Source organism: Hemibagrus wyckioides, linkage group LG22, assembly GCF_019097595.1.
Source record: "Hemibagrus wyckioides isolate EC202008001 linkage group LG22, SWU_Hwy_1.0, whole genome shotgun sequence".
Lineage (NCBI taxonomy): Eukaryota > Metazoa > Chordata > Actinopteri > Siluriformes > Bagridae > Hemibagrus > Hemibagrus wyckioides.
In genome coordinates, this window is record NC_080731.1 from 9,186,953 (window position 1) to 9,211,536 (window position 24,584).

The 24,584-nt window shown below is 38.2% G+C and overlaps 1 protein-coding gene across 1 annotated transcript in view; it reads right to left on the reverse strand.

The window, feature by feature from the left end:
- Positions 1-1,562: 1,562 nt before the first annotated feature.
- The window catches only part of smarca2 (SWI/SNF related, matrix associated, actin dependent regulator of chromatin, subfamily a, member 2), a 36,710-nt gene continuing 13,688 nt past the window's right edge, over positions 1,563-24,584 (reverse strand). The window contains exons 14-34 of the mRNA XM_058374944.1: positions 24,402-24,502; positions 24,017-24,164; positions 22,069-22,232; positions 17,953-18,019; positions 17,020-17,130; positions 16,682-16,924; positions 16,134-16,247; positions 15,918-16,025; positions 15,751-15,837; positions 15,574-15,620; positions 15,230-15,396; positions 14,831-14,994; positions 13,772-13,999; positions 10,934-11,011; positions 10,590-10,808; positions 7,323-7,540; positions 5,321-5,426; positions 4,891-4,992; positions 4,231-4,351; positions 3,620-3,756; positions 1,563-2,460 (exon numbers count right to left, since the gene is read on the reverse strand). Of these exons, the coding sequence (XP_058230927.1) occupies positions 2,425-2,460; positions 3,620-3,756; positions 4,231-4,351; positions 4,891-4,992; positions 5,321-5,426; positions 7,323-7,540; positions 10,590-10,808; positions 10,934-11,011; positions 13,772-13,999; positions 14,831-14,994; positions 15,230-15,396; positions 15,574-15,620; positions 15,751-15,837; positions 15,918-16,025; positions 16,134-16,247; positions 16,682-16,924; positions 17,020-17,130; positions 17,953-18,019; positions 22,069-22,232; positions 24,017-24,164; positions 24,402-24,502 (2,766 nt within the window). The 3' untranslated portion in view covers positions 1,563-2,424. The remainder of the gene's footprint in view (positions 2,461-3,619; positions 3,757-4,230; positions 4,352-4,890; positions 4,993-5,320; positions 5,427-7,322; positions 7,541-10,589; positions 10,809-10,933; positions 11,012-13,771; positions 14,000-14,830; positions 14,995-15,229; positions 15,397-15,573; positions 15,621-15,750; positions 15,838-15,917; positions 16,026-16,133; positions 16,248-16,681; positions 16,925-17,019; positions 17,131-17,952; positions 18,020-22,068; positions 22,233-24,016; positions 24,165-24,401; positions 24,503-24,584) is intronic.

The following is a 24,584-nucleotide window of genomic DNA, read 5'->3' on the forward strand; positions in this document are numbered from 1 at the left end:
TGCAATCACACACACAAAGACAGAGCCGTTTTGATCTCCGGGGGGAAAATTAGCTTGATGCAAGTAGAGACTAAGATTTCCTTTCTACTGTTCCCTGGTGCTCGGCCGGGGCAGGGGTATCTGAGGACAATGATGGACCCTCTGTGGACATGATCAGCTTGTCAAATTGTTTTATTTCTCAACACCAATGATTTATCGGAAGCATATCACCTAAAAAATCAGGTCGCTTACTATAGGGACATTTATTGAAATGCTGAGTAGTATACAGCATGATTAACATTATTACAAAGACTCCAGACAGTTATTCCTTTCATTTAGTTATTATAAATGTCTTTCCTTGAAGTAGAAGAGCATTTAAAGGCAGAATGCTTTTCAAGAAGAATTTGAGGTTACGTATCTACAGAACCATGAAGGATGTTTCTGGTAGACTGGCTGATTCGAGCAAAATACATGTAATCATGTAAAAATGTCTGATGCCATTAGAAGCCCATTATACCACAGGTTTATTGTTGCTATAGTAACAACGTATTCACAAGGACTCACGTGGCCGATGCTTATTTTTTACTTATGTACTCATACGCTGCAAATTGATATACTGACAAGTAAAAATGTCCCGAATTCAGGCATTAGTCGAATTCAACTTATATTCCTATTTATTAGATTTTAATATCATTATTTAAAATGAATACAACATTATTAAGCCTATTTCTAGACATCTTGTTACTCATTTTAAACCTGGAATTGACTTATTCTATTGGTTGAAAATTTCACGCATTTCATTAAAGAAGCAAAATGATCCACAAACACAATAAGATAACTTTAAAGCTTAAATTTAGTAAAAAAAATGTCCATAAATATTCCTAACGGTCGTATATTTGATATGTAATAAGCTCACAATGAATTCATTTATTCAAGATGCACTATATATATATGTGCCTTTTAAATATTTGAATCCAGACGTAGTCCCAGCTTCTGCTGGTGTGAGAAGATCCACTCTTTTGGGAAGGTTTTCCACTAGATTTTGGAGCGCAGCCGAGGGGATTTGTGTTCATTCAGCCACGAGAGCGTTAGTGAGGTCAGGCACCGACGTTGGGTGAGGAGACCTGGGTGCAGTCAGAGATCCAGTTCATCCCAAAAGGTTTCAGTGGGGTTGAGGTCAAGGCTCTGTGCAGGAGACTAGAGTTCTTCCACCCCAATTTTAGCAAACCATGTCTTAATGAAGATTTGTACACAGGGACACTGTCAAGATTGGGCATTTTAGTTCCAATGAAGGGAAATTGTAATGCCGCAGCATACAAAGACATCTGATACCATTTTGCACTTCCGACTTTGAAGCAATAGTTAGGGGAAGGATAAATAAAGGGTGTCAAATGTATGTATGTATACCAAGTGAATGTTCTGCAATTCAACATACCTTAGTAATTGAGGAACTACAGCAAAGCCTTTAGAATCTGTGACATTTATTTGCTTTGGGGTATGCGATACAACCACAAAGACATTGTGCAAAGAAAGCAATGATTATGACACTTCAGAAAAGGTGACATGCATAAAGCAAAAATATATAAAGATATACAGAAGAGATTTCTAGAAGAAAAACGTTCAGTTGGAACAAGAGGGCAAACATCAGGATAGAGAAAGCAGAGACTAATACTGCTCGATGCAAGCTCATTAGCAAGACACGATGTCCTTTTTTTAATACTTGAGTATTTAAATGTCTAGAATTTTAACAAAAGTTCAAATCTATGAAAAAGATTATATAAAAATATCTAGAGCTGTGAGGGCTGCTATTAAAGTCGCGATAACCAGAAGCAAGTGTGAAGTGTCACGTATAAGATAATTGTGTTCGAATGTCCACTAAAACTGCATCAGATTTATCTGTGGGCCAAATCAAAGTCAAATTCTATCCGTGTTTAAGCATCTCTGCAGAATGTGCTACCGAACGCCTCTACATTATATGAGTTCATTCAGTTTAAGGCAATCAGCTCATCTGGTAAAAATGTTAAGAGTATATGAAATTCAAAGATATTTATTTGACACAAGTGTGCCTTTTTACAAGATAAAAACCTTTAGATAAAAATCTTAGATACTTTATATGTAAATTATGAGCTATTCTTCTTGCAACAATCAAAGCAGAGATTTCGGTAGAACATGTTTTTCTGTGCAAGAAAACATTTATAGATGGGTGAAACATGTACAAGGTCATAGACTCAAGTTTCAACAGCGCACTGCTTATGGTGAAGCCACGTGAAAGACGAATAAAACAGAAATGCTTTCAAAAATCTGTCAGATGGACCGAGAGCAATCCAGACCTAAGTGTCATATTGTCTTCAACGACTTTGCAGGGTAGACTGGGTAGGTATGCTGGCAACAGACCCAAAAACAAGACGAAAAAAACTGGACAGAGAGTAAGAGACAGGTCCGTGGTCATTCATCTTCTGTGCGGCTGCCTTCAGACTGCTCCTGTGAAAAACACCAACACTTGAAATGGTGAGATGGCAGACGGAAGTACAGACCAGAGTTGGAATGCCGACAATCCTCAGCTCAGGACTGACAGCCAGACTCAAGAGACTCGGCTCCTTTCACGTGTCACACTTGTGCGGGATAATGAGACAAAGCGTAGGGTCCCACTGCTACACTAAATATTGACAGACTCTCTAATCCTGACTGGATTAAGTGTGAGAAAGGAGCATGGGCTGCTATTATGATGTCAGTAGCTAAGAGGGAAAGTGAAATGTCTGAACAACAAATAAACTGTGATTCATATCAATTACTGCCTCATTAAAATGTTAATACAAGTAACTGCTCATACACTACATGGCCAGGAGTGGACACCTGGAACCTGGAACCATGGACAGTAATATGGAGTTGCTTTCCCTTTTAGGAAGGCTTCTACTAGATTTTGGATCGTTGCTTTGCACATTAATATTCAGGCGCTGATGTCATGCTAGAAGGCCTTGCGTGTAGTCAACGTTCCAATTCATCTTGGCCAACACGAGCCTTATGTTTCTTTCTCTGGCGGTTTTCATTTGAGTGTCATAAGTGTTAACATCTTTTTGTCAAGACTGACATGCATGATCCACATGAATAACAAAAATGTAATATATATGAGAGACAATCCACTTTTACAATACAAATAAATGGAACAAATAAGTGTTTCCCTTGCTTTGAGGGGTAGCTAAAGGTAACATAAACACAGGTAAGATAGACGTCCAATCCAGAATAACCTGAGTAACTGAATCTTATGTGTCATATTTACGCAGTCCCTTGTTTAACATTTAGGCTCCGATTCAGCAAATTAAGCCAAGTTCCCTTAACAGCACACATCTGCTTCAGATGCTTTTATGGGTGTAAGATTCAGATGATGTGAATTGCCTGCATGTACTTCATGCCTCCTACGTTGCTGAATGTCAAGCATCCGAGACAGAAGAACACTGCCATTATAGCTATGTGCCTTAAAGCAAAAAAAATCAGGGATAGAAAATATAGACTAAAGAAGAAAAGTTTTTTTCTTGTGCTGTCCATGTAATACAATGCTATTAAATAATATGATGATATATGAAGTATGATGTATTACAGTGTATTGTTTTTAATGTGACAGGCTGATTTGAGATAAACCTACATTCTCTTCCTGCTCCTCATCACTGTCATCGTCACTGACCACAGGCTTGGCCTTGATTCGGCTCGCCCGCTTCTTGCCTCTTTCTTGGCTGCGCTCTTCCCGCTTGCTCAGCTTGATCTTCACCTTCACTGACTTAGCTGGGGTGGAAACCATATTGTTTAAATAAAACAACAAAAACAAATATTAACACGCATACACACGTCTTTAAAACTGCACTTTGTGAACGCTAACACGACACAGCCCTTGCTTGCATGCTCGTATAACCGAGTAAATTAATAATTAGACTAAGTAAGTTAATAATTGAGAATGACATCAGAAGTGACGTAACAAGTTACTCTAATAAGTCAGAGTGGAGCTAACGTGAAAGCTTTCCTGCGTTATGAAGAGGGAAAACCTAATTGTGCATGAAATGATGAGCTTTAGAAATCGAGTGCTAATGTTTTTGGGCTGACTCAACCATATGAAACATCTATGCAAAATTAATCAATGCTCTGTTGCAGTAAATTCCCTATATTTTAAAATTCCTACATGTACTATGAAATTTTAATATCAGTGCAATGCAGTTTGTTATAGAGACATAACAGGAAAAATAATATAAGATATCTTCTTACACTCAGCGTCTGACTCATCCTCGTCATCTTCCTCATTGCTGTCATCCTCACTCTCCTCTTTAGCAATCTTCTGCCTGGCACTCCTAAACACAGACTGCAGTACTATGGAGTCCTCAAAGATCTAGAAGACGGCATCATATAAACTCAATAAAGGAAAAGTTGGGGATAATTTGCAAAGCCATTGAAACCAGGACAAAGCCTGATTACCTTTACTTTTCTTTTTAAAACAGTGTAAAAAGAATTTCTGCATGAATTGGAGTTACGGGGCAAGGCAAATCAACACTCATTTGGAAACTTTAATGAATGATTAGTGTGTAGTTTACTAGATATGTAATCTACCTAAAACAAAACGGCAAAATCTGTTTACCGAAGGCAGAGAATGCTAAAAATTCATGGTTCTCTGAGAATGTAGGGGGAGTTGTGTTGAAGTACAAATTCTCTTTACAGATGTGAGCGTTTTGAAGCAGATAAAATGATGGAATCAATTACAGAGTAGAGGATTTTGGCCCATAACCCTGCACTTCCTGGCAAAGCTCCGGGACATTGCAAAAGAACATTCTGTGGAAAGTTAGTCTCAACTCTCACATGGCCAGTATTTAAAGACCCAAGTCCAACTGCGCATTTGGTCTGAAACTATAAGATGTGCTTTCAATCACTCACCTGAGAGCCTTCGAGATTGTAGGTTTGAGCATTGTGACAGAGGAGCATTACGTCTTTTTCCAAATCTCCCAGGCTCCTGTACTTATGGTTGCGCACTCTCTCCTACAAATATACACACACCGCTGCATAAACCATTGGAAATTACAACATCCAATAGAATATGGTCCATTGGTAATGCTCTATTCCAAATGAAATGAACCCAGTAACTTGCGGTAATATCATTTTAATGCAATGTCTCATCGTGCACTGAAAACCTAATTTTGTATATCTGCTTGTTCATGTTATTATCTCTCCTGAGTAATTGAAGTGCCACTCAAGATATTATCTGCAAATAATGTGTCACAGATTTTATTAGAGAATAGAGTTATCTCTGAAGAAGGGAGAGTTAGCCCTTGCTTTCACCCTTTCCTTTTTTTTTTTTTAAATATACCTTGATCTTCTTGAAGTCCACTGGTTTCCTTATCAGTTCGTAGTACTCTGGGAGCTCTTTCCTGGAAGGCAGTTGTACAAACACCTCACTGAGCTGACGGCCCGATCTATAAATGGAGAAAACAGAACCAGTTTGGAAAAAGATTCCTCTGGAGTAGAGATTAATTAAAGAAACTCTGGTTGACTTTCTTCTTAAATTCTACCAGGGCTCAATTTGACACCGATTTATTTATTATTTATATTTCATGTATGTTTATACACTACCAGTCAAAACACCTTTTAATTCAATGTTTTTTGTTTAGGGATTTATTTTCTACATTCTAGAACAATACTGGAGATTTCAAAACTATGAAATAACACACACGGACTTAAGTAATCCATGTAATGTAACGACAACAAAAAACAGTCAGTTGTTATTTTAAGACACGAAGGTCAGGTGTTCTGGAATAGTTCTTGCAAGAACAGTATTGTCAAGTGCATTTGAAAAACCCATCAAGCACCATGATGAAACTGGCCCACATGAAGTCCATCCCAGGAAAGCAAGACCAAAACCGACCTCTGCTGCAGAGGGGAAGTTCATTTAGAGTTACCAGCCTCAGAAATCACCAATTAACAGCACCTCAGATTAGAGCCGTTATGAAGGCTTTACAGAGCATCAGTAGCAGACATATCTCAATATCAACTGTTCAAATGACATTATTGTGTATTTCGGCCGCCTTCAGCATTGTTTAACAATGTAGAAAGAAATAAACATTTTTGACTGGTAGTGTATATAATAGTCTATAATAATTTGCTATATCAGAATTATAGTGGGTCAAAAGATGTCATACACTAAGTTGACTGTTGCTGTAAGCTGTCTGGAAGATTGCTTAAGGAAGGACCTTCAGAGCCTATCTTTTTGCCCTCTACACCATGGGAATATCAGCCAAGATTTCAGAAAAAAAAACTGTCGACCTCCGAAAGTCCAATTTTTTCCTTTCAAACAAATGGAAGAACCAAAAGAAAATCTGGAAATGGAAATCGTCCACACAGGTAGGAGACCTACCTTCCAGAGCCTATAAGGTTCAACAACAAAGAAACTGGAGAAGGAGTCAGAGGCACTAGGCACATTTAGAATAAAGGGCATACTGGTGTAATTACAGTCTGCTTGTCTCCTGGGATACTTCCAAGTTCTGGACAGAGATTTTCAGAAATAACTCATATAATCACACTCATGACCATTTACCTTCACATTCCATGGCCTATTTTAAATCAGCTATAGCAGTAGTAAGCATTTCAGCACTAGTTACACTGAAAGCAATCAAGGTAATTACCATATATATTGTGCTGAGTATAATGAAGAACTCAAAATTGCTTGTAAATAAGAGTAGGGACAGTTACTGAAGCATCTTCGAATGTTTTAGGCTGACTATAAGTTCAGTTTTGTTCAAAATGAGCAGGAACCATGTATGCTGTACCCATGGTGACATGGTACTGCAGTGTGAGCTACAATTAAAGTGTTGGACCATGCATGACATAGCTGCTGAAGTGTCTCTTGGTCCAATGGACTTGCCTGACAAATGGGGCTTACACAATCCTAACAAGAAGTGTCCCCAGACTTCCCTAGCCACATGGTACAACTGCCAGTTGCAAAACCCTGTGTGAAATTCCCCACAATCCATGGCAATCTCATCTCAATCACATAAAAAACAGGCCATCACTGGCATTCAGAAAAATATGAGCAACCTGCGAAGTAAGCGCGGTCCATTCAGTACAAAATCACAGACATCCCGTTTTTTTCCATAAGCGGGAACAAAAACATCAGTAGTATGTCTGCCACAATTCTTAGTACATTACATAACCTGCAATAAAATGAAATGATCTTGGCTGTCCCTGTTAGTGTTTTGACTCGGGTAAATTATAAAGAGTTCAGAATGACAGTCAAAACAATAAGATAGATCAAATGTGAAACAGAAGAAGCTCTGAGTCACGCTCAGGAGAAATGTATTTCTATATGGTCATACCCATCTCTGTAGTTGATGACCGTATCAATGATGGCACTCATCTGTTTGGTGAGTTTCGGAGGGTTAGGGGAGAGCTTTTCAGCCGGAGGTCGTCCCCTTCTCTTTTTCGCCTTGTCCCCTTCCTCACGTCGGCTGCCTTTGTCCATGTGTCTCCTGCGCTTGCGCTTCTTCAGACGGATCTCCTCTTCCATCTCCTCCAGGTTGCCGTCTTCAATGGCCTGCAGGACCACACAAGAGAAGCTTTACAAACTAGAAAACAAATTTCATAGCAGGACAATAGCAAAGGTTAAATAGTTCCCAAGATCTATTCTGAAGCATTGCAAGTTGAAAAGATTACACAATATCCTGCATCCAGGTTTATAAGAAAGCACATGTGAGGCGAATAACTACTCATATACGGTATGTTATTTTCTGGGTATATATTAATATCTGTTGATTTGTTGAGAATAACAATGCAGTGATGATCTTAAGTGCTTCCATCTAGTGTGAAGGCTTTCTCCCTTCAATGTTTTACAGATTCAAGTAACACAAAACAGATGTTATTTTTTGTATAAGAAGACACAATATGACTAGCCCAGTTTAATTTACTCTGATTCTTATTCACTCCTGATATAAGAAACAAGGCAGCAGATACAAGGCTTGGTGAATGTATATCTCCATGATGCACAAATCTGGCTGGTTCCATATAGCTTGTGTTTCATTTCTGTCAGCCTACTGCCTTTATAGGCTATTAGTCACACTTTAGCTATAGTATACTTTCAGAAACTCGCAATGAACTTTAAAAAGGACTTTGGGTACAACTCATTCAAAACTCTTTAAAGTGGCCCATCCAAATCCAGACAAAAAGCACTGAAATGCACTGATGCCTCACACATCCATATACTCTAACGATTATCCAATCTTCTAGCTTTATCTTGCAATTACCTTTATGTTTGGACTAGAATTCCAGCACATAATTAATCTATCATAACAATCAAAGTCTGCTCTTGACCATTACTTCAGCACACCCGCTAAAGATGAAGCCAGGTGCTTAGGCACCAAGGCAATCCAAGTAAGGAGATGCTAGCAGTCTTCCAAATTTAATGATGTATTGGAGGCACTATGTGGCTAGACCATTCGATTTCAAGAACTAATCGGGAGGACCACAATCCCGAAGCAGAGGGTCACTAAACTGAACACAAAACTGAACGTGTGCCTTTGTCTAACCGCTCATGCTCTTTCATTTTATTCTATTAAACTCTGCAACTCTTTGCTTTCTGTAAAATCACAAAACCTTACATGACTACAGGCAGTTATATTTCACCACAAACAACAACAAACACAGACACAAGGGCACCAGTCAAAAATATAGATGATGCTTATTTTCCAGGCTGAACTTTACACTTTCCGGATTCGTCACATTAAAATGTATAAATTGTGTGTGAGGTGGGGACGGGAAGCATTACGACACAAAATCTCCCCAACATGCAGGCGTTGTGACAAACGATTTCACTGAAAAGGGTGCAGGACTGGTCTAAGAGAGAGATATTATCTATAATTTCGTCTGGAGCTTTCGGAGTGTGGTGCGGTCTTAGCATGAAAGATTACATCAAGATGCTGTCTAGCTTTTATATTGTACTTCAATGTCTCTTTAAGGCTTAGAAACGTAGTACTGACTTTATCTCGTAGTAATATGTACTGTTTACAAACTCGGTGAGGCATTCATTACAATTTATTGAGTCACTGAGCCATGTGAATCTAAAGATACATGTTATAATGGTTTATGTACAGTTATATTCCCAAACCACCTTGAGTTATGCCAGATTGGCTGGCAATATGAGATCAAAACAACATAATAATGACAGTCTGAATAAACAAACGAGACACACAGTATAAACTGGCCTCCTGCTTTTCCACCACTCACCCAGTCTCTGCCCAAATGTACTACATCCAAGTCTCTCCACAACTTTGGGCGTTTTACACCAGAGCTTGGCTCCTTAGGCCAGATTCAGAGCAAACTGGGAAACAAGGACGTGAGCTGGCATCTCACAAGGATGTGTGTCTTAGGGAAATGGAGGTGCACAACAGTGCCCCAGGCATAGAGAGCAAGCCGGTTAGTAATAAGATGTCAGATGGCCTGTTTGGGCTAATTTGTTGCTTATTTCCACGAGCCGTGGAGAGGACTGAGCCTGACTAATTTATGTTGTTTTCATTTGCAGGACTGTCTGAGAAGTGCTGTGCAGTCAGGTCACAGAGACAATTATGCACCAAAAGAAAGAGTGAGTAACACAAGCTGGGAAAGATATCTAATCAGATACTCTCTATGCAACAATAGGCAAAATGTTATGTATTTGTGAATATTCATTTGCAAAAATCATGCTGCAGAATTCTGGGTAAAATCACGCCTTAACAACCTGATTTACTGACATGTAGCTTGTCTTGTGTGAGATTTAGAAAGAATAATAGTGTGAATGACAGCACGTACAGGTAAAACAAAAAACTACACACACACACACACACACAAAGCAAGAAAGCAAGCAAGAAAGAAAGAAAGAAAGAAAGAAAGAAAGAAAGAAAGAAAGAAAAATCTGTAATATCTATATATCTATATGTACAATATATATATATTATAATATCTAATATCTATTATATACAGTATAAGCCAACATTAGGGAGTATGTTAAGATGAATTAGAATAAGATTCTTCGACAAAATATTTTCTTAAAAATTGTAGTTAAAAAACGTTTACATTTTGTAAAGTATATTTTTAGCAGTATGAAGATGCTGCATTTTTTTTTTTTCATAAAGGATTCATTTACCGGGCCTGTGGCCAATCTAATTAGTTTCCACATGCATGTGCTACTGTGGAGGTGGAATTTTCAGGCTTTGTAGATCATACTGTGGGGGCTAAACTGATCGAGTTGCACTGACAGCAACATGAATGTTTTAAACTACATAACACACATACAATATAGCAAATCAAACCCACAAAATGGACATGGCATATTAGTTTGCTTATTTGAAGGAATCTATGATCTGTAAGTCAATTTAGTAAATCTTCCTGGTTAACAAATTTCTGCAGATGTTTAAATAATTGCTTGTGCAAATTTTACTAATTTTACTTACTGTTCTATACAGCAAGTCAGACAATTCTGTTGCTTCAATTAAGTACTACCTCAAAGCATGGACTACACTAGAGGCTAGGTTTGGAGACAGCATGACATGCCGAAATCTTCACTCTGCTACTTTTTAATTAGTAGACAAATTTCGGTGACATTTTGGCCTTACTCTCAGCCACTGTTTCTCAGTCAGCGTGTCGCTGTAATCCACATCCCTGCGGTGGCGTGATCCACGGGGGAACATCTTCTCTTTCTCTTCCTCACAGGTGAGCCGCTCGACCTCGGCGTCATCTTTGATGATCCAGGCTGGTAACTCGTCCTCCTCCATCAGACGAGGCTTACGCTTAGGGTTACGTGCATCTTCGCGACGCCGATCCAGGTCCATGCGCTAAAAGGGACGAGATTCATTTTTATCCTCATCACTTGTTGTTAAACTTATATGAAGCATTTTAAACCTTTATAATCAAGCAGTACTGTATAAAGGAGGATGGGAAGTGATCATGCCATTCTTACCATGAAAAGCTCAAATTCCTCCTCATTACGGGCAATCATTTGATTTAGCGTTTCATCATCTGGAACTTCGTCTTCTTCCTGATATTATAATGAAATGTACAAATATAAATTATAAAGACTTAAGTGAGGCAAATGTTGGTGTCTTTTTTTAAAAACTGTTATCACACTGTTCAGTCCTAAACAATTAAAAGTTTTTAATGACCATGACAAGGGGTTAGAGCAAATGGTGGATACAAGTGAAATATATGAACTCCAGTGAACTGGTGGTGAAGCAGGTAGTGTCACAGCTCCAGGGCCCTTGAATTGGTCCTGAGCTAAGGTTACTGTCTGTGTGGATTATTTTCCTCCTACCTCAGGTAGTCTGTAATTGTCTGTAATTGTAAAAGAATGTGCTACATGTGTGAATATGTGTGTATAGCTCTTTCATCCAAGGTGTATCCCCATCTTGTGTGTAATGATCAGCTCCGGATCCACTCCTCTACATCCCTGGCCATGAGACAGCTTGTACTAAAGATGAATGAATCACTAAAATGAACTGTCATCTTTACATCTAGCTGAAATCGCAAGTCACTCTACATCAGGAATCGACTGAAAGTAAAACTCTGCTTGATTATAGATTAATACTGACATGAGCTGCAGTTTGCTGGACAAAATAAGGTGTGTTTCACACTGTGAATAGTGATCAGAGCTAAATATTAAAGAGTTAATGGGCGTTATTGAAGAAGCATATGTGTTGTGTTTCAGATCTGTCTGTGCTCCAATTCTCAAATCTTGCAAATCTTCTATTGTGAGAAAAGTGAAATGCTGCCCATATAAACACATCATCAAAATGAAACATCCGCATAAAAACGGCAAAAACAGTAATCGCGCTAAAAGAAATCACCACACCGCAATTACTAATGTGAACATGGCTAACACAGAGCAGCAAAGAGGTTGGTGTGAGGTATTGGTATGGTTTATATAATATATAATGTATTTACAGATATCGTGGCTTTGCTAAATATAGCGGATATGGAAGATTTTAATAAGAAAGCCTGCTTTATTTACCATTATACCTTCTTTCTCATCACTGCATGAGCTTGACTGTAATGCATTCTGCTGCCTACCATTCACAGCTCTCTCTCACACTCAGTCTTAGCACTTTCTCATTTATTTACCAGCCGTTTCCAGAAAATGTATTGCATAACCTTCATAAAAGTGGATTATTACAAGCTTTTGAATGGTACACCATGTGCTCATTATATGCCAAATGGAGAGAGCGAAATTTGTCAGCAACTATTTGTCTAAACAGCTTTTCCCACGCAGTAGTTGCTGCTGCTCTGCCCCTCGCTATATATGCTAAACTCACAGCATTAATTGCTTTATTTGCTTATTTAATTGGTGTCTCAGTTAGCAGCTTTCCTAATATAATGAATATATTAATTTAATTTAAAAACATTTAGTGGCCTACTAATATAGACAGAGAGATCACTACAGCATGCTACAAAAACTCTACATGTAAATTATTTGGCAGACATTTTCTGTAATACAGTTACAAACTAAAGTAACTACTAAGTCCAAACTATCCAGGTAGGCAACAGACTCTGTATTTGAACACTGAGCTGTTATATTTAACCCAAGACTTATATCATCTAAAGTCATATTATTTAGTAACATATTCAGTAACTATTAAGTAATTACTTCACTCAAGTAATGTTAGCATGTTAACGATTTATTTGCTTTCATTCAAACGGCAACTATGAACAAGTCTAAATTGCCATCATTGTTGCACCTAGGGTAGTTAGTTAAACATTTCCACACTACACATCAGCTTGGAGACAAGCAAAGGTCTTTCTTCTTCTATTTTTATATTCCAGGAGTATTGTCTGATTTTTAACAACACATCGGCGGACCACAGCAGTGCTGTCCTTAATAGAATTGCCTGACCTCAATCAAAGTTGACCTACCTGAACCCAATCAAGATGTTCTGGGAGGATTTATATGGAAAGGTTGAACAGAGAGAGGAAGCTCTTTGAAAAGGCACTGCAGAGCATCTGAGCATCAACAAGGCCTGACTGATTCATATGAAGAATGATTTCTTCGGATGAATATATAGTTTGTCTTTTCGCTGTCATACACTTTAATATATCAAGTTATTGCAGACTTGCAAATAAGGAACCCATTTATTAAAAATAGTCTTGTTGTAAGTCAATGTATATAAGCAGTGAGACTTGTTCACATATGAAATTGATTAAAAATCTATGCTCACTCAATTTTAACAGTAATCCAGTTAAACACAGACTTCATTGTTTTCTTATTTGAGTAAATAAAAAAGGACCAGTACTAAAAGATGTGGTGGTTAAGGTAGACCACAGTCTGTTGATGAAAGGAGGTGTTTACTACATTCAGCATAACTGTGATCTCAGACCAAGTCGCAAATCAAGAGCTCCATTATGCCATATTAACACACGTTCACTATCCCAAATATGCTAAGGGCCCCTGCATTTCAAAATCCACATTATCAGCCTAATTTCCTGCCAAAATACTTGAACCGAATATCCTCAGTTTAGCAGCACCAGTGCATGCAGAGCGCTCAGGGAAAGCTTGCTGAATAACTTATGCACAACCAGGAAGAGCTATTACCTGTATTTTGGTTTAATATAGAAATGTTTTAGGGGTTTTTGCATATAGAAATATTCTATATACACACATATATCTGTGTGAAAATTTTCTTAAAGCAGGTTTCACTGCATTTTAATTTACATTTAACGTACATTATTACACTCTGTATGATGAAGTGAAATATGAAATATGTAACAGCGTCAAGGTTGTTTTTTTGCAGGTTTCCTGTAGGCTTACCTCGTTCTGCTCCTCGTGTTCCAAGATGGCCTGTAGGAAAGCCCTGCGCTCGTGACTAGAGGACTTCTGGTCGAACATGCCGGCCTGGATGACTTTCTGATCGACGTTGAGTTTATATTTGGCAGCAGCGAGGATCTTCTCTTCTACGCTATTCACGGTGCAGAGACGCAGGACGCGGACCTCGTTCTGCTGTCCGATTCGGTGGGCGCGGTCCTGAGCCTGCAAATCCTAAATTCCAAAGAGCGAGTGCTATTGACATTATTTTCATGTAGTGTCATTAAACATAACCCTTATGTTTGATTTGTTTCACAGTGTCTCATTTTTTATGTTTAAATGGATTTCAATTGTACTATTTAAGCATTATATCAAAGGTCATTTTGACAGGACAGTATTTTAAATGGTCTTCGAAAATATGTAATAAATAATGTTTTTAGTCGCTGTCATATTATCTTCAGTCTTTTTCCTGTACACACCTAAACATCAGAAGAATCCCAAAGCTGAAGGGCTATTAGTGTAAATAACTGAGATATTTTAAGTATTTAAAACCACTGCACTGATATGAAATCTAAAAGTTCCAGTGAAACATCTAACTGTGCACAAGTAGTACAGTGTAGTAATACGGGGAACAGGTATATTCACTGTTGACTGTTACAGAAAAGGCTAAACTATTTATCCTTAGCAATTTTATAGGCTGTATAGGCAAGGCCCTTAACCATCAGCTGTATAAATAAGATATCTGTAAGTCACTCTGGATAGGGGCATCTGCCAAATGGCGTAAATATAAAATTTTAAGACAAGTTATTTTGAAGAAAATTGTTGTTTAACAAGTCCGCTGATTATGTCGCTACAACTATAATAGTAATGGTTTCACTGGGAGAACTGGAATTTTACGTCTCGACTCTTAGAGTCTTAACTCAGCTTGAAGGTAAGTAATCCTCATGTGATGCAAATTTTTCCAATTCTTTATCCAAAATGATTTCTACGATATAAAAATCTATTTAATCCCGATTGGAGCTTAGCTCTAAGTTTTCAATAATTCTTAGCATCCACACTCCAGACCTGGTGGGGGTTCCAGTCACTATCAAAAATGACAACAGTGTCAGCAGCCTGTAGGTTGAGGCCCAGACCCCCTGCCCTGGTGCTCAGCAGGAAGATGAAATACTGTGAGCCCTCATCATTAAACTTCTTCAGCAGTGTGGCACGATCTTCAGCCTTGGTTGTTCCTGGAAAACGAGACCAAAAAAAAAAGTTTCCTGGCTTGAAACAGCACTGGGACCCAGCTATGTTTGGTGTAGGATGACTAACACTTTCCTCATTAAAATTTAAATAAATTCAAACACCCACTGATGAACTGAGGTGAAAACAAGAATCTAAAATAGTCGCTAACAGTTTTTCATTGCAAATGTTATTTGACAACCTCCAACATGCTTGTTTGGTAAAACCAAATGTGTTGATCACCATCTAGACGTAGGTAGAGGAAGTTGCGGTAGGCGAAGTAGTCCTCCATGATGGTCATTAAGGAAGTCATCTGACAGAAGAGCAACACTCTGTGATGGGTGGCCTGCAGCTTAGGCAGGATGCGGTCCAGCAGCTCAAATTTTCCTGAAGCACGGTAGAGATCTGGACTGTCGGGCAAAAAGAGAACATCTCATAAATCTTGACCCATAGCAGAACACTTGCAGATTGGCAGAGTAGGAAGCAGAGACAGGTTTTGTAACCCACATATGAATCAGGTTATAACTAATCCCTTTGGCTTGTTATTGAGGTTACGGAAGACTGGGTTTAATTTAAAAACTGCTCACCCGTTAATGATGCCATTTGGGTAGCCTAAGTGCTCAGCAAAAGACTCCTGAAAGGGGAGACAGAAAATGGAGTGTGTACAGTTAAAGACACCTACTGAGAGTGAGACATTTGGATGCACTTTACATTCCAGCAGTAGATTAAAGCAGCTTCTCTATTGTTTGTCAGCTGGCACTTACCTCAATGTGCTGGAACATATAAGGGTGGTTGCAGATCTTCTTCAGCTGCATGATGGTGTTCATCAGAGTCTTTGCCCCTCCTTTACCCTGTGGCAGATTAAGGTTTTTAATAAGGTTCCTGAATGCAAACAGAAAGCGAAAACTCTCCTGTGCTTTCTTACACTTACCTTCTTGTCTTTCTCAGAGCCATCTGTAAGCAAGATGCCTTTGCCTTGCATGTGCCTATACAGAACTTTCTGTATAGCTGACATGTCACATTTGATCACATACTCCACCTGCAAAGGAAGGTTAAGGAAAGCTGTAAATGAGTAAAATAAACTTAGAAATTAAGATGAGATCCTAGTATGATCAAATTAGGTTCTAATTATCTAGTTAGCCATTACCTTTTCAGGCAGCTGAGACTCCACTTCCTTTTTTAGTCTACGAAGCAAGAAAGGGCGCAGCACTTTGTGGAGACGGCGGATGATCAGGATGGTCTCCTCTTCATTTAGATCCACCTGTGAAAAAAAACACCAAGCATCCATCCATTGTCTATACCCGCTTTATTCCTAATCAGGGTCACGGGGGTCTGCTGGAGCCTATCCCAGCGCACATTGGGCGAAAGGCAGGGGTACACCCTGGACAGGTCACCAGTCCATCACAGGGCCAAAAACACCAAGCAAATTTACTAAAATATAGACCAGGATCACTTCAGGTTAATGCATTTTTTCATTTTCATCTAGCCTTCAGCCTGTTAATGCATTAACGACACCATTATGTACTACATATACAATACGTTTGTATATACTACGTTACATATACAAAACTTTATCTGGCTTATAATAAGCACTATTAGGATAAAAAAAAACCCTTGAAATGATTAATGGAAATGCATGCACACAGAGTAGGGAGCTAAGAGTAGCATCCTTGAGCGGGCAGAAGATTATCTCACCCTTTCTCCGGTCATGGCAAATGGAGCATTGAACCACTGCTCAAAGGTGCTGCAACTTTTAAAGATTGTGGGCAGAAGAAAGTTGAGCAGAGCCCAAAGCTCAGGCAGTTTGTTCTGCAGAGGAGTTCCGGTCAGCAAAAGCCTGCGTGGGGCAACGTAATGCGTGTTCAAAACCTGTGTAAGCTTGCAGTGGTGGTTCTTCATACGATGACCTTCGTCCACAATCATGTACTTCCAGCGGATCTTAAGAATAATAAAAAAAAAAAATACATAAAGAATAAGGTACCTTAGCAAAAATAAACCAGCCTGTATGTATGTAACTCACTGTAAGCTCTTACCTTAGCTAGAATGTGTTTGTCCTTGATGATGTACTCATAAGTGGTTATGAGGACATTGAACTTCCCGCTACGAAGTTGAGGCACTAATGACCTTCTCATGGATGGCATGCCCTTTCACAAAAATAGATAGATAGATAGATAGATAGATAGATAGATAGATAGATAGATAGATAGATAGATAAATTAGACAATCTATCAAGTATTCATTAAAAATAAACATATATTTTACTTGAGTAACTGCAGTCCTCTGGTAACAGACTGGCAATCTTAGGATAACAGCAAGGATCTAGATTTAGTTGTCTATTGAATTTAATACTTCAGTTTGACAGGCAGTCAGGAGAGAGGAGGAATTAAGCATTCCACCAATCTCCTGACTGCCAGGCCTGAAGATTTATAGATTTTCTGTTACACGTGAGGAAAAAGAAACCAAGTGGAGACCCCAAGTGCCTCTTGGATTAACCCTTCACATATTTAGAAGTGGGTAATGCAGGCAGCTTTTTCTTTTACAGAGAAAGAAGGCTCCAAAATGTTAATCTTTCTTGGGATTCCTTTAAAGCGTGCAAGCAAGCACCTCTTCATCCTCCTCACTGCTTCTCCTCTGTTAGCAAATATTTGCTGAACAAACAATGCAAGAAAATCGGGAGATTTCACCTATATTACTTGTGATTGAGAAGGCTTCACAGCCATCTTGGCTATGGCCTTGGCAAAGGTATAGGGATCCTGGCCTGAGATTATAAATCCATAGGCAGCTAGACAAGAACAAGATGTAATCTCTTCAGCTTCAATCAAATTCCTTTTTGGGCAGAAGAGGCCATCCTCAGCACAGCAATGCCTAAGGCATTTCCCATAATGGCATACCGAACAAACATTTAAAAGAGAGCCAGACATTTGTTATGCTTGGACTGTTAGCTTATATTTACAGCAAAATCATACCTTATAGGCAATTTTCACAATGGATGGTGCCCACTTGTCAAGTTCATAAACCCAGTTAGACAAAGTCCTATAAGAAAAGAGAAAAATAATCAATCAATGCATTCAAAAAAGATCTGTATAACAGGGGGGTTAGACTTAATGAAATAGTTTTACAAAAATTAAATGTACTCAGTTTTCCACTCATATGCAAAATAAATCAATGCATGTTTTATGCCTGAAGTTTCCTTGCTTGCTGGATTTTTTGGGTTTTTTTGCAATTCAAATACAAGGCTAATGTATTTAACAAGTGAGGGCCGTAATCACAAACCATTCTGTTCTTGTTTCTTTCAGACAGTGATGTCTATCAAACTGAACAAATGCACCTCACACCCTTACAAAAGGTGTGGTATCAGCCATCTTAAAGCACAACCACTTTCTGCTTTAGCAAAACATTTTGGATCATAGTGATTCAGATTTGTTCTGCACATTTGGAAAACTGTTCAGATACAAACGATAAGGACAGTGTGTACTTATTAAGGGTGGGAGTTTCTGCTTGTCGATTTAGCCATGCAGAAAATTTCTCATGCTGTGAACATCTCCGTTTCTCTGAGTTTATACAGCTGAATATAACAGCATGAATCGCTTTCTATTGTCATCCATTATAAAGAGTTTATTTTTAAGTTTCTGCTCACAGCTTGCCTGCCTCTTAGGTTTTGCCGTATGGCAAGTCTCCAGCATTATAACAGACTGGAAATGATACATACCCGAATGCTGACCAAAGCCATTTTATTACAAAAGTACCTTCTGAGGAGTAAGAAAGCTGTTCTCACATGAGTTCAATAATATATATATATATATTAGATAGATAGATAGATAGATAGATAGATAGATAGATAGATAGATAGATAGATAGATAGATAGATAGATAAATAGCTTGTATAAAATATGTTTATTTATGTGGAAAGGTCTCAGTGAAGCCTAGCTAAAAGCCTAGTTAAATAGAGCTGAAGCTGTAAGGCTGCATATATATAAATATAATTTTGAATAGGAAAGATACAAATTTTCCATGAAGATAAAGTTTAAAGCTAATATACCTCTTACTTTTATGTAGATTTTAGTTCATCATTTAATATTTTCTCTTACAGAGATTAATTAACCTAGGAATTATTTATGAAATCATTCAGTGGCTTAGAGATTTGCTTTCAATTTGTCCAAAGAGTGTATGTTAACCATAAATTGTCAAAGCCAACTATTTTAAACAATTCAGAATATAAATTATATATAAATATAGAAGTTTTGGCAAAGGCTTTAGAAGTTAAAACATTTTTGGAATCAGTATGCATGTTTTAGACATAGTTTACTTGAATCTTGTGGAGAGTATTCAGTCTTTTACTACAACTGGTCTGGAATATCTGAGTGTCAAACATAAAGCAAAATGTTTTGCTTTAACAATACATTATATGGCTTAAAGTATGTGAACATCTCACTATCACACCATTATTTGCTTGAATATCTCATTCTAAAACCACAGGCACCCAAAGGTGTTCAACAAATGGTGTTCAACAGAGTTGAGGTCATGGCTCAGGTCTCTGAAGTTCTTCCACACTGCCTTGTAAAACCACGTCAGGGAAATTGTCACACTGTAGCACGATGGGGCTATTCCAGTTAATGGAAATCTTAATGATAGAACATACAAGGCACTCTAGATGATTGTGTGAAATTTGTGGCAGCAATTTAGAGAATAGACACACATATATATATTTTTATGCAGGCCTTCTCAGGTGACATCAGTGCCCATGGTCACTAAAGCTCTTGTGGCTGAATGGGCACAAAAATCTAGTAAAAAAGTCTTTCCAGAACAGTGGAAGCTATTATAATCACAAGGGACCAATTCCATGACAAGTAGCCTTTGTGATATGGTCAGTTCAAATTCTTCTGGTGGATGCAGTGGAAACCAGGAAAGTGCAGGTTTAAATAAGCAGTTGCTTAGTAACAAGCTTGACCAGTCCGAATTTAATCTGACTCTATCTCAGGTAACAGCAACGAAGCATGTCCTTTACATTTTTTAAAAAGCAATGATTATCAAGCCTCCTCAGCTTAGCCAAGCGCATGGTAAAACATTGCACGCACACACACACAAAACATGGGTCTAACACAGATTATGAAAATAAAAGGAAGAGAAATCTTATCCCTTGCTGAAGGGATGACTTTGACTGGATGTGATATGAAGAGAACAATGGAGTGGTGTTTTGCATGTTTTGTGTCAGATTTATCCCAGTTCGGCTGACAACAAAGTTATTAGCAGGTAATCAACTAGGCTAGACTATATTTTTAAACTTGGATAAGCAGTTTCCTGATGATTGAGAAATGAGTAAGACAATCGGGGCTGTAGCAAACATTATTAATATTGTGGCATTTAGCAAGTTACATTGCTCACTTAGGCCTATTTTCACCAGGTCAAAACATCTTTCTGTACTGTTATCTTAATACTGATCTTACAACACCTTCACATACTTTGCCACATGATGTAATGTTTTGTAATTTTGAGACAGGTGTTTATTGATATAGAAATGCTGGACTGAACTATGATGCAGGTAGTATAATGTTTCCCACAGTATTTCAGGACTCTTTTATGTCTGTCACATGTGCTCAGGTTGAATTTGCTCTGTGAAGAGAACAGGGCACTAACAGCAGACCTGACCATTCTGGTGCACTCTGGCAAATGCCAAGCTGTAGCCAAGGATGTCAGGCCCTCACGCCACCCTCATCAAGTCTGTTTCTGACAGTCTGGTCAGAAACATGCTCTGTAGGGCTCTGGCATTGCTCCTCCTGGTCCTCCTGGCACAACAGAGCAGATACTGGTCCCGCTGCTGCTTAGTTGTCTTTCTAGGGTCCTGTCCAACTCTCTTTATGTAATGGTCTCCCAACATATCCTCCATGCTCTTGAAACTGTGGAGACAAACCTTGCGACAGCACGTATGGACATGCCATCCTGGAGAACCCGGACTACATGTGCAAACTAACTGGGTTCAAGGTATTGCCTCATGACAAAAGTAGTGACAAGTTCCCTAACAAAACACAAAACTAGAGACAAATCAGTCAAAAACAAGAGAGAGCCACCTACAAAATCATTCCCTTGTTGGGGGTTGTCTTGCTTGTCAAGCTTCCTAACTGGACAGATTGATATCCATTGACTTAGTCATATTGTGATGATTTAGTGTTTTAATATTGACAATGCTTAACGTCAAGTCCTACCCATGGTTTTGGAATGTGGACATATAGGTGTGATGCTCAGGTGTCCACGTACCTTTGGCCATATAGTGTATAAACCCATGATTAGGAATAGTGCCAGTATTTTTGAAAAGAAGTGCCTATACAACATGATAGCAATTTCCGCTATAGAGAGGCTACATGAAGTAGAAGTAGAAGAGGCTACATGAACTCTGAAAAAGCCTTTTAGTACTTTAGTTTCTTTAAGTGTGTGAGTTGGGGTTTTTTTTTCAGTAAATTCCCACCCAATTCAAACCTGCCAGAAGAAAACAGAAGGAAGTGAGAACTCTCTGCAGACACCTGGCCAGGCCAACATCATTCTTTTATTGGCACTTCACTTAAGATGCTATAAATCAGGGGTCTTCAATCTTATCCACATGGGCCGGTGTGGCTGCAGGCTTTCATTGCTATCAGGCAGGAGCCACACCTGATTCCACTTGTTTAATCAGTTCATCTTGGTCTCCAATTAACTATCAAGTGTGCCTCCTATTAGGCTGGAATGAAAGCCTGCAGCCAGACCAGACCTTTGTAGATAAGACTCCTGAGGAGTCCTGCTATAAAAAATAATGAGAAACTGATCAAAACAAGCGTTTATTTAAACTTAACAATATTGAAATGGTGGACTACAGTAAGTATATTTTTAGTACTTAACCTGGGAGTTTTCACTTTTGAGAAAAACATATCATGGAAGTGAAGATAATGTTTATCACAGACGTAGTGTCAGTTATTTGTTTTGCCCTTTAACACTGTGTTAATGTTTAATATGCCACTTTAATCCTCTGCCCTGCATTATGTCCCTTATTATCTCATTTGTAGTGCCTTTTTGTGTTAGCCACGCATCATCTGTCTGTCAGCATGTTTACTTACGACAATGGCACGATGATCAGATAAGGACCATTAAGTCTCTTGTGTTCCATTAGGTATGTGATGAGCGCAATGGTTTGGATGGTCTTCCCCAGCCCCATCTCATCCGCCAAAATGCCATTTAGGTTATTGTTGTACAGGGACACCATCCACTCCAGCCCCTGGATCTAACCAAGAGAGCAAACAAGTGTTATGGTTTGCCAAACTGTCAGTATACATCCTTCATTTGATATTGTTCAGCCCTAATATTTTATTTATAGGTCAGCTCCTCTAATTTAACACTAATATATACATAGTTCCTTACATAGTATGGTTATTTTCTGTTTAGATACATGTTTAGATACATGTATTTTATTGACAATTTTTTATTTTTTCATTAGAGCTATACATATTTGATATTTTATCTGTTTAGCTCCATCTACTTCAAAGCAGAGATCAACTGAAGCATGCCAAAATCACTTTCACAAACTATTTCTAGCTTTTCTTGTTCAATCTTCATGAAATTCCTATATACAGAAAATACAGAAATATATTGCTAAAAATACAGAAATCAAAATATGGAAAGCAAACCGTATTTTTTTTCTTTTTTGCCAGTTCATCAAAAGTTTGCTCTTCAACTCCAGTGATGACTTTTTTGTTAACTAAAATGCGTGAATTTGTTAGAACTACTTATCACTACAACATGCCTTGCCAATACTATTTAAAATTTTTGTACCCCTATAAATCTGACATTTCCGGAGAAGTACTTAAACAATCAAGAGAAGAGATGATAAGAAAAGAAAATAATCAATAATCTCTAAATCTACAGATAAATCCCGAAACAGGCTGTAGCTGTCAGGGGTGTGATCGTGTATAAGATAGAACCAGGACCCGACATTCAAAGGTAACTAGTTTCCGTGTTGTCTATTTATTTTCCATTTCAGCTCAGTATGCTGCTGGCAATTACAAAAGAAGTTTGTTTGTACCTACTGAGAATTATAGCAAGCTCCCACAGCAAAATACACGACGGCAGAAAAGCCCTTGGTTGTTTGATGGTTGTGTTCCTTCTTTTATTTACTTATTGTATCTCAAATATAGAACAAAATCTGTTATAATACTATAATATTTCCACATCCTGGTTCAATCTATATTGTTTTGAGTTCATCCTGTGACTGACTGCAGACTTTGATGCCACTTCAAATGTAAATTCAGGCCTCTTGTGGCCTTAATTTATCATTCATGAGGGTGCATGAAATCATTCATGAGGGTGCAATAAAGGGAGCTATACTGTATAATCCTTTCTGCAAATGTTATATGGGAATAAAAAGACAAAATACAAAATACAAAACCTCAGCAAAAATATATCTGAACAACACGTCAGCCTGTAGGCCTAATACAGCAGCATGCACCATCAAGTTAGTAAAAAGTCTAACTTTGTGAACGTGGTACGGTGCAAAGGAATAATCTTGTCACTGGAATACTCGGTTACATTCGCAACATATGTTCATAATAACAGACCACAAGAGATAATTAAAGGGTATGCTCTGCCTACACTGACGCTTACATGATTGCATCCCAGTGTAAATTAAAAATTGCTGCAGCATGATCATAGTCTGGGCTGCCTACCTTGTCTTATACCATATTCATTATGATGGCTCTGTGCTCTTATATCTGGTGTGAAATTGAATTTGTCTAGGTAATATCGAGTTACAAATTCCTGTTCATGGAAACCATTTATATGTTACAAATTGGTAAATGGAGATTTGGTTTAAAATCTGCTGAAGCATTCATTTGGAATGTTTGAATCGTACAGCTGAAGGCTAGGTATGCTTAATACAAATTTCTTTCATAAAATGTAATTGCAAACAATTTAACGGTTTAATAATGGCTTGCACATAAAAGACGCTAACAATATTTAACCGGTATTTAACTAGTTTTTTTAAGCTGTTAAAATGCTCTGCATGCATTTCACCTGGTATTGCTTGAGTGTGCCATTGATCAGTAAAGATGACTGCTTCTCCACCTTCTCAATGACAGCGTGGGCTACTCCGTAGTAAGACTGTGAGCTGGTCTCTCCAGCCTGGACACTATACTCATCATCGACATCCTGCTTGGCAGACCTACAGAGGCCAAACATGAAACGTGATCTCACATTCTATTTAACTGAAGAAAATGGCTTACAGCTCGGCCTGTACTGTACTCATCTCAATATACAATGAACACACAAATCACCGTAATCCACAGAACAAAGAACAAACCGATATATCAAAGTAGGTAAAAAAGGAAAATCAGACCATTTTAAAAGAATATGTCTTGGTTTTTCTAGCTTTTCAGTATAAAAAAAAAGTACTGCATACTCTATGATGTGCTTTGCTGCTGTTTCAGACACCTCATCACTATTGGGATCCAAATTTTTCTTTTCTTCTGATTCTGCCCGGGAGGCCGCTTCTTCTTCATCCTGAAAAATCAAAAAGAAATAAATGCAGTAGCTTGATGAAAAAAGAGCAAAGTGCTTTTTTTTAAAAAAATGAAGGTATTGA